This window comes from Cottoperca gobio, chromosome 21 (genome assembly GCF_900634415.1).
Source record: "Cottoperca gobio chromosome 21, fCotGob3.1, whole genome shotgun sequence".
Lineage (NCBI taxonomy): Eukaryota > Metazoa > Chordata > Actinopteri > Perciformes > Bovichtidae > Cottoperca > Cottoperca gobio.
In genome coordinates, this window is record NC_041375.1 from 2118985 (window position 1) to 2129736 (window position 10752).

A 10752-nucleotide genomic window follows, 5' to 3' on the forward strand; every position below is an offset into this window, starting at 1 on the left:
TTCATTCCCAGCAGCTGCTGCTTGTCTTTACATTTGTTTAAGAACCCGGAACCTCAAGAATTTTTTATTAATGCAAAACACATCAAATTAATGATTAAAATCCCAAAACATTGCTGGCATTAATGTTCATCACGGCTGCACTCTGACATGACAGGACATTTAGAGAAAGGACTCCCAATGCTTGTGCGGTGAGTTTCAATGTTATGATCGCAAGGAAGAAGAGTGTTTTTGTCATTTGAGAGGATTTAAAAACACACAGCCTTAATGAATGCCATCATGAGTGTGAGGGATGCTTTTATAAAAGTGAGCTTTTGCAGACATGAGATCAGCATGTTAAATTGACATCAGAGTAGCGTAAAGGGGTGCATGTCTGAAAGCATCTGTAGACTGAAAAAGCATGAATTTGGTGTCCGTGATACCACCAATATGTTTACAAAGGGATATTCTGAAGGTCGGACATATGCGTGCTCATGGAACCGTCAGCAGTACTGAGCGTACACATACAGGCTGTTGCAGGAATGGAACCTCTGATCTCTGATTGGTGGTCCATCTAATAATGGTGTGTTCTGCTGCACAGCTCACTGGAGAAGCTGAGGGCTTTGGTTACAATGAATGAGAACCTGAAGCAGCAGGAGCAGGAGTTCCGCACACACTGCAGAGTGAGTTCATCAACACACACTCACACACGTATTGGGTTGATGCCGCCGAGTGTTTGTACAGAAAACAAGCTGAAGGTGAGTTTGACAGTGAATTGGTGTTTGTTTTTTCTTGAATGTGTGTCCAGGAAGAGATGGCCCGTCTGCAGCAGAACATTGAGGAGTTGAAGATGGCATCAGGACAGGATACAGAGGAGGAGAAGGTACATTTAGAATTCTAATTCTGTATTCACTATCCAACACATTGTGTGTTTAGCATGTCTTGTGGGGTAGAACTGTGAGGTAACTTGTGTTATGTTTTAACTGCACTCTATCTCCTCCTCTTTCTCTTTTCTCAGGAGAGGAATGAGCTGATAGACAAACAGTACAACACGGACAGAGAGAAACTACAGAAGATCCGTCTGCTCATGGTAACTTCTTCACATTTTAACATGGCACAAGATTAGATGGAATTGGACTGATGAGGTCACAGCAGCAGATAATAGTGTACAGATAACCACGGTGTGGTTTACTGTGTTTACTGTCGACGTGGAGATCAGCCTCGCTGCGTGTTACTCTCAATATCAGGTGTAAAGATTAATGTCATTGTATTAATGCCTTCTTTTTAGTTTTCTACTTAATATCTGAGAATTATTTTAAATGATTCTGCAACAGAAGTCCGTTGACAGCAGAGTTCTCACCTGGTCTGGGTGGGAAAGCGGACATGATTTAGACAGTCCACTGAAACCAAATAATAATAATAATAATAATAATGAGTAATATTCAGGGATTTATTGTACTCAAGTATTTGTTCTTTTCTTTAGTCTCACCATGTTACCACTTAATGTTTCTGCTCCGCTACATCCGGAGGAAAGTATTGTATTTTGAATTCACGCTATTAATATCAGAGGTAAAACCATATGATCATCAAATAAAATATGACATAATATAACAACCCAGCAGTATAAAAAGGAGTTAAGCATAAGTTTGGAATATGGAACAATGGAGCTGTGTGACACACACACTCACATTTGTTGATGCATTCAGTGTTATTCACTTCCTCCACCATTGGTTTGGCTTACATTTTTGATATTGATATCAAAGGTCTGCAAAGAGAACTATATTCATGTTGGGTTGTTGGCTCCGCTCTGTTTTAACATGTATAAACAGTGTGTATGTTAAAACTTCACTATGAAATAGACATTTTAATAAAGGTTTTTTACTATTTGCCAGAAAAGTGCCTTACCCTTTTTGTAAACTATATTGAATTGAAGGCTTTGCCGATCATTTGAGTGCACGTTATACATGTCTGTACATGACATACATGTCTGTACATGACATACATGTCTGTACATGACATACATGTCTGTACATGACATACATGTCTGTACATGAAATGTAACTTTAGAACTCCAATTAATGGTTCAGTTGCAAGGATGAGCTTTTAAATTTAAAATGCTCTCCTCTTTGAGCCGAATCACTCAGGACTCTACTTCACTGTGTTCAGGCTCGGAGGAACCGTGAGATCGCCATCCTGCAGAGGAAGATCGATGAGGTGCCGAGCCGGGCTGAGCTGACCCAGTACCAGAAAAGATTCATCGAACTCTACAGCCAGGGTGGGTTCCTCCTCAATATCTGCTCAAACCGGGGTTTGTGCTAAATGTCTTTTTTTAAAAGCACAAATAAAGACATAAAATATCTGCCAACTCCTGTTGTGCCTTTCAGTTTCTGCAACACATAAAGAGACCAAGCAGTTCTTCACACTGTATAACACGTTAGACGACAAGAAGGTTTATCTGGAGAAGGAGGTAAGTAGCTTCCTGTCCAATTGGTCTGTGATTTTAACAACTCAAGTCACCAGCCTGTGTTCTTATTATGTGCTTCATTTCTGTAGGTGAATCTGCTGAATTCAATCCATGACAACTTCCACCAGTGAGTATAAACTTGTCTGTTGTATGTTTGTGATTTGAAACAGTGTTTTCTGTGATGAGTACAGTCGAGACATCTTTGAGTGAAGACACTCTAACTCTGTACTGTTGTTCAGGGCCATGTCGTCTTCAGCAGCCAAGGAGCAGTTCATCAGACAGATGGAGCAAATAGTGGAGGGAATCAAACAGAATCGCATCAAGGTAACAGACAGGCTGGCTGACAGGCCGACAGACAGACAGGCCGACAGACAGACAGGCCGACAGACAGACAGGCCGACAGACAGGCCGACAGACAGACAGACAGGCCGACAGACAGACAGACAGGCCGACAGACAGGCCGACAGACAGGCCGACAGACAGGCCGACAGACAGGCCGACAGACAGGCAGGCTGGCTGACAGGCCGACAGACAGGCTGACTGACAGACAGGCTGACAGGCTGACTGACAGACAGGCAGACAGACAGGCTGACAGACAGACAGGCTGGCTGGCTGACAGACAGACAGACAGACAGGCTGACAGACAGGCTGGCTGGCTGGCTGACAGACAGGCTGGCTGGCTGGCTGACAGACAGGCTGGCTGGCTGGCTGACAGACAGGCTGGCTGGCTGGCTGACAGACAGGCTGGCTGACAGACAGGAGTAAACATACACAGTAAATATATCAATACAATACACATTATAAAGAATAAATTGGAATACTGTAAAACTTTGAATACAATACATATGACAAACTACTACAACTCAAATACAGATTAATATGCTAAAACTGTTTTTAAATCTGATGGTTCTGATGAATTGAGATTGTATGAGCAGTAGTACAGGTGAAACACTGCGCCCTACTTCTTTGGAGCAGGAGGCTCAGAACTACACATCGCACCTTTTTTAAAGGATCATTTCGCTTGGTGCAACTTGGGTTTTATTTTATCTTATAAATTGGCTTTTATTTCTATGATCATCAAGTTAATTGCTGAGATCTGGGAACACGGAGCGAGAAACACGAGCAGTCAGAAGATGGGACAGACTTTGCAGCATAATAAAGCAGAATTATCCAGAGGCCAACTTCTAACAGTCTTTCCACAATATGTGACGCCTGCTTCCTGCTCGTCTGCTTTTCCAGATGGAGAAGAAGAAGCAGGAAAACAAAATGAGGAGAGATCAGCTGAACGACGAGTACCTGGAGCTCCTTGACAAGCAGAGGCTGTACTTCAAAACTGTCAAGGACTTTAAAGAGGTGAGGTATCAGCTTGTGCTTTATTAGTTATGGGTGAAGTACAGGACGATGAGGCAGACTGTTGCAAGAACACTTAACATCTTTTAAGTCTTTATTATATGTTGGATAACTTATTAGTATTATTGCCCTCATTGACATAAATGGGGTTATGCTTTAGGTACGCATATTAACCAGTAACTAGTTGTTTATTAGCATGCATATTAGTATCGTATTGGCTCTTTATTACTCATTGCATGACTATGAATTACATGAATTATGATCTTAGTTATCTTATTATGAGCTCAGTATGAGCCTTATACGGTGGGGGTACCACAAGAATAGTCATTCTCATTAATATACACTTATTAAATATGCTTTATACTTATGTAACAAAACACAAAAGTACAAGTGTTAATTGTGTCTAAATGAAGTTGTTGTAACTCCCCTCTAAAGTCAGGTCTTGCTCATTACTAATTCACTCATAGTTTCATAATTAGTTATTAATTTATTATTATTAAGTTATTAAAGGAGTGACTACTGTTGTGTACTCCCACCTTTTAAGGGAAAAGCATTTTAAGATCGAAATTCATGTACAACAACATTCTTATTCACGATCAATAAGCAGTAATTAGGAGGCTTCATAACGACTAACATAGAGCCAATATGCTCCTAATATGTGTAGCTGAATATGAAGTGTTACTCCCATGTACCAGGGATGATGATGTAACCGTGATGATGTTCTTGTCACCAGGAGTGTCGGAAGAACGAGATGCTGCTGTCCAAACTGAGAGCGAAAGGAGCCTCCTAGCCCGGCATGTTGCCGAGCTGAAATACAGAATCTGTATGAGCTCAAGTTATCACAGACCAACTTTACATGTATGGAGTCCACACTTTGTTTCATCTTTCTCCTTTATGGCCGATAACAAAACATTTACTCTGTGCTCTTCATATGTGCCAAATCCACCCTACTGAAAAACAAGTCAAGTCAAAAGAAGCTCTTAAATGATTTGCATATTTTGGCATAAACTTTGCCACAATGATCACAAATGACCAACCACTCTCTTAGCATGTAGTGAGCCCATTGCTCTCAAAAGAAGTGTTGCATTTTGAGATGAAGGAGGCCTTGTAGTAATCCTATAAATCACCACAATGTGTTTAATTTGTTTTAATGTGTGATAAACGTTGCACATTGGGACTGTACAAACCTTAAATCTAACCCGAACCTTTTACAGCTGCACCAGCTGTGGCCTCATGTTGATCATTAAGTGTGTGTGCAACAGAGAACAGAGTCCCATACGCACTGAAAGAAGGCTTGAACCTGTTGTGTGTTTGCTCATGTCACGTTATAGATATATTATAAGTCCTTAACTTTCATTAGAACTTGTGATGTGTGTGCTTTCCTAGTGCAGCTTAAACATCGCTCTATATATACAAATTCTTTGCCAATTTTTCAAGTCCACGTCTTAGATTTGCTTTTGTCCTCATTCAATGACCATGTACAGCCTGTATTTAATAAATAAAATAATATTTCTATTAAGGATTAAAATGCCTTTGCCATGACTCATTTCAGACGGGATGTGTTCTGTCACACACTGTGTGCTGATTGAAGACAGTGTACTATCAGAAGTCACCAGCCACATGATGAATCTGTGAAGGAAACATCCTGTGTATCTCCAAAGCACTTCAAATCTCTAGTTGCAGATGCACAAGATGGTCAAATAAACACGTGCTCCAACACAGTGACCAGGTTCCCACCAAAATCCATTTAGTAGTATCGTATCGTGTGACCTTCCTTAAAACAGAAAAGAGTACTCCACAGATTCCACATTTTACTCCTATATCATGTTGGGCTCGTGTTGGGCAGAAAAGAAGAGAAAAAAGATTAAATTAATGCATCAGAATCAGATCTCTTCTGTTTTACGCCACACGTTCCTCTTCCTTGTCAAACCTACTTACCCACAATGCAACTCAATCACAAACACTTGTTGGAGATGCACGTAGTGATGTAGCATGGAGCCTCTAGCCTGCAGCACAGATGAGCAGCGGGCTACAGAAGTCTTTCCATGTAGTCTTCAGCCCCAACGCTGGACGCTGATGCTAGCTTCAAAAGGATCCATCAGAAGCTCCCGAACAGCTACTAAATACACCGTGCATGTAATCTGCATTTGCTCATATTTATGCATAATATGAATTTACACCATATCTACAGGTTGTAGTTCTCATCCTTTCAGCATGACAATGCCCCCATGCACAAAGCCAGCTACATAAAGAAATGTTTTCCAGTTTGGTGTGGAGGAACTTGACCGGCCTGCACAGAGTCCTGAGCTCAACTATCCGACACCATTAGGATGCACAGGAACACCTTCTCACCAGCACCAGTTTTGGACCTCACTGATTGTGTGAAAATCTCTGCAGCCATGTTCAACATCCGGTGGAAAGTCTGAGCCTGGACGAGTGGAGGCTGTTAAAGCAGCACATTAATCATCATGGTTCAATATGTATATATGGGTTCAATGTTCAGCATCCACATACCTTTGGCCATGTGGTGTGGTCAGGCTAGAAATTGCAAAAAAAATGTAAAGGCGTGACTAAGTTGAGCTTACTTGAACTTGTATTTGTATGTGTGTATCATGAGTACAGTATTCCCTGCTCTCACTATCGGCTCAGCACGCTCTCCAATCTCAGTGATTGTGATACTGGACAGTTTGCATGTCTCTCACCCGTCAGAGGTCTGATTGGGAGACATAAAAACATGTTCATGTACGCAGGCTACACCCAAACAGTGAAGTGCCCAAGTTTACATGACTGACCCTTCCTCCCTCCTTCAGTGGACATGTCCGTTTGTAGGACATGGTCGCTCGGTCTGGTGACAGCTGTCTGATGTGTTTCACTATGAATGTTTCCTTGTTGCTGCTGCTGCCTGGCTTCCAGCTGCTCCTGATTTTCAGTGTGGGAGCAAAGAAACAAGAAGGAATGGTTTCACCTGAGGACCACGGCGCTCGCCTTCGAGGCCTGTGGAAGCTGCACATCAGGGACACCTTGCTGAAAGGAAAAGGTAAGCAAACGCCTGGCAAACTAACTTCACTTTCTATTTGCTCTCAGAATGGAAGCCACCATTTAACACAAGTTCTCTTGATTTACTTAAAGGCTTTTACCCCCAAATGATTAGCTTCTTTTCTTAGTTTCAAGCCAAAACATATCAGGAAAATCATAGGTGTAGTTTGCCTCTTCCAGTGGAATATATCTAAGCTGAGATGTTAGTCATAAATCTGTTGGAAGGTTAGAGTGTATAAGGGCTGAGAACATTATGATGGAAATATATGATGACCATTCTCCTGCTCAATTATTTCTCCTAATGTTTGTGTTGATACCAGTTGTCTCACCAACAGTCTTCACTCAGTAAGAATTGATCCTACGGTTCAGTTGAAGCTCATATGAGTGTGTAGGTGGAAGATGTCTAACTCAGACTTCTGAAGGCTCATGTTAGCTGAAGCTGGACTTCAGATTCAGAACAAGAGGAATGATTATAATAACATGGTATTTGAGTGTTGTATTTATACATTTGAAGCAGTTGCAGCACTTTTTGCACAGTTTATGAGAAAGAATCAACACTGCAAAATGTTTCTGTTTTCAGTTTGTCCTCCTGGATGAAACTATGGTGTTACAGCTCTTTGTCAAAATGTCATCTCAACCAAACAACCAAAAATGTCTCTGCAATGCAGGTTCTACGCCTCATCCAATGAGAGAAGGCATGAAGCAGTTGCTCTACTGCCGTGTTGGGATTGGCTACCATCTCCAGATTCTGCCCAGCGGCTCTGTAGGAGGCGTCCACAAACCCACTGAGCATTGTGAGTGTAGTCCACACGTATGACGTGTTACACGTTTGTTTAAACCTGCAGCCTGTTTAGTCGTTGGTTTGTAGTTTTTTATTTGTTTTATGGACACTATTTTAGACTACCCTGCATTTCTCCATCTCCTCAAGGTTGGCTGAAGGTGTTTGCTATGAAACATGGAGTGGTGGGAATCAGAGGAGTGAAGAGTGGCTTGTACCTCTGTATGAGTGGAGAAGGGCTGGCGTATGGAGCGGTAAGTAGCCCACTGCACAGCTCACACCACAGCAGACTTTAGATGTGTTGTACGCGTATGTTGTGAAAGAACGTGCACATTCTCAGACCTGGATCAAACAGTGTTGCATAAGCAAGAATGTAGGATAGGCTTTCCTCATTTAATACTAAGTGCGGTGCTGCATAATGGAACCAAACCACAATCAGATAACATTAGTAAACGTCTTCCTGACTTCTCTTCCAGGAGAAGTTTTCTGACGACTGCTTGTTGAAGGAGAACCTGGAGGAGAATCACTACACCACCTACTCCTCTCTGTCTCACCCAGGCGTCTATCTGGCTCTGTCCCACAAGGGAGTGCTCAGGAAGGGCAACAGTGTGGGCCGCCATCAGTCCTGCACCCACTTTCTACCTCGGAGGACACCATGATCAGGGTCTACTACCAGCCAGTTTATTCACAATTGGGGCCAAATTATGAGCAACAACAAATTGGCCTCAACATAACAACTGGGCCTAAAACTGTAACATGGAACAACTAAAACTAGGACCAGATCCAAGAGACACAATTGGTGTGAATGTTTGGAGCGTTACTTACTGTAAGTAAGAACAGTGAACTGAGCTCATCACACTCATCCTGTAACTACTCTACTTACTCAAAAGACCTGACACGGACTGAGCGTCATTCAACAAACAATGGCTGCTTGCGGTGCAATGCAGCTCCAGTGCGTGTTAATGCGTTTGTCTCTACCACTGAACAGGAGCTGGGACTAAATGTGTTCAGTATACAGTCTTCTGATTGCACATTCATGGTAAATGACACTATTTAAGCTGCACTAATCAATATTTTTATAATTTCAATGGATCAAATTACTATGGGTAATGTAAAAGGTTTCAGTTGTAACAATTCTGGGGGTTTCGAGCCAGAAATCTCTTTAGCCGTGTTTCCACTGTACACTAGGTGCTCAGCAGCACACAGACAGACAGACAGACAGACAGACAGACAGACAGACAGACAGACACGAGCTGGTGAACATCGTGGAGCATTTAGCAGCTAAGGAGACAGAGATTCCTCTCACGAGTTGGTGGAGACCAACAACAGAGCTAAAAGAGAGAGAACTCGTGGACAGTGAACTCTGTGAAGTAGTTTGCAGTGATAATAAGAAGCTAGCTGTATTTCAGAAGCGTTGATGAATGACTAAATGAAACACAGTTGTTTATACAGCATTGAGTTTGACCATAGTGAAAAATATTTATATTTTAAATATGTACGTTATTAATCTTGTTTATTTTGTTTGTGCAGTGGTATGTATTTATTTATCTTTCATAATGCATTGCAGTGTTAAATAAAATATATTTTTCTAATCGTATTGTGTTTAAGTAGTCTGTTGCAAGATTGGACTGGATGTTTGGATATAAAGCTTTTCACAAATCCTGTCATGTCACAGTCGTGTCAAAGGTCAACAGATGAGCTAGCTTACCTAGCCACCAGCTGACATTAGCCAGGCTAACTAGCTTACTTAGATCACTTGGCAGAAAATGTAATAGACTTGATAATACCTGCTTCCTGCACTCCTACCCTTTTTATTTCTCATTAGAAAGTGCTTTTCCCCTCCACTAGTATTTAAAGCAATGAATGACTCTGACATGTGTGTGTCTACTCTGATCAGTGGTGCTCACAGCAGTACATAACTATATTCTATAAAAGTTAACAGGGTGTTGTTACAGAAACAAAGTCACTGGACAATCCACAGACCAAACTGAACAGTTTTCATTGGAACTGCTTTCTGCTAAAGAAATAGTCCCTATAAAACTGTTTCCACTGCTTTAAACCATCACAGTTGAAATTTCATTGACCTTTATATATTGCCATAGCAGCCGAAGTTTAGGAAAGCTTGGGGCGGTTTCACAGACAGAGCTTAGATTAAGCCAGGAATAGGCCTTAATATGGAACTAGTCTAACATCTAAAACATTTAAGTCTCTTGCATAAAAGTGTCTTAAATGTGTCAGAGTCTTGGAGTAAGGTAAGCCAGACTAAACAAGAACACCTGGTTAAGCCTCATTAAGTTAAGTATGAGCTCATGCTGTTGGTGTATTGGTGCTCATGAAAACCCAGAATGGATTCAAAAATGCCAATTCTGATGTGAATCTAGAGACAGAAGTCTGGCAGATGCAAAAAGAATAAGTTTCAAAAACTTTAGTGAATATAAAAGAGTGGTTGATTTATTAGAATTATATGTGCCTTTATAGACTCTGTGGAAGAACCTTAAACTGGCTTTAAAAATCTCAAGAGCGATTTAAGACTGGTGGACGACCAGAAACACCGATGAATTCAGGGACTTGCTGTCTGGAATTATAGAGCACCAGAACCTCTGGGTGGTGCACCAGAACCTCTGGGTGGTGCACCAGAACCTCTGGGTGGTGCACCAGAACCTCTGGGTGGTGCACCAGACGATGATCATGTAGGAAGTTCAGATGAAGACCTGAGCACTATGGTAAATGGTAAATACACCACAGAAAGTGAATTAGTTACGTTGTCAGGTAATTATAGTCCCCCGTCAGTCTATCCTTTTCCACAGCTTTCATGTTGCTGATCTGTGAAGCACAGTGGCGCACACACACACACACACACACACACACACACACACACACACACACACACACAGGTATTTGGTATTATACGAGTAGGACTGTGGATCAGATGGTTATATTTGTGTTTCTAATGGTGTTCTTCTCCCAGAGGAAAGGAATCTGAACAGGCTGGAAGGAGCCAGGGCACAGTAAGTGTGTGCCATCCACATCTGCAGCATCCCTGAGAGAAGATGGTGCCACCACCTTTCAGCAGAGAACAAGATGACCTTGCATGAAAAGTTAGCCAGAGAAGTTTCATGAGCAAAAAATGAAATGCAACTCTAAATGA

The 10752-nt window shown here is 41.7% G+C and overlaps 2 protein-coding genes across 2 annotated transcripts in view; both read left to right on the forward strand.

The window, feature by feature from the left end:
* ccdc93 (CCC complex scaffolding subunit CCDC93) overlaps nt 1-5318 on the forward strand; it is a 16168-nt gene extending 10850 nt beyond the window's left edge. The window contains exons 15-23 of the mRNA XM_029458755.1: nt 578-659; nt 785-859; nt 995-1066; nt 2143-2251; nt 2361-2443; nt 2530-2567; nt 2680-2764; nt 3680-3793; nt 4524-5318. Of these exons, the coding sequence (XP_029314615.1) occupies nt 578-659; nt 785-859; nt 995-1066; nt 2143-2251; nt 2361-2443; nt 2530-2567; nt 2680-2764; nt 3680-3793; nt 4524-4580 (715 nt within the window). The 3' untranslated portion in view covers nt 4581-5318. The remainder of the gene's footprint in view (nt 1-577; nt 660-784; nt 860-994; nt 1067-2142; nt 2252-2360; nt 2444-2529; nt 2568-2679; nt 2765-3679; nt 3794-4523) is intronic.
* Nucleotides 5319-6652: 1334 nt separating this feature from the next.
* LOC115026717 (fibroblast growth factor 4A-like) lies at nt 6653-8477 on the forward strand. The gene is made up of 4 exons (XM_029459648.1): nt 6653-6827; nt 7495-7620; nt 7755-7858; nt 8081-8477. The coding sequence occupies exons 1-4, from the start codon at nt 6653-6655 to the stop codon at nt 8261-8263; spliced, it is 588 nt and encodes a 195-aa protein (XP_029315508.1). The 3' UTR covers nt 8264-8477.
* Nucleotides 8478-10752: the final 2275 nt, after the last annotated feature.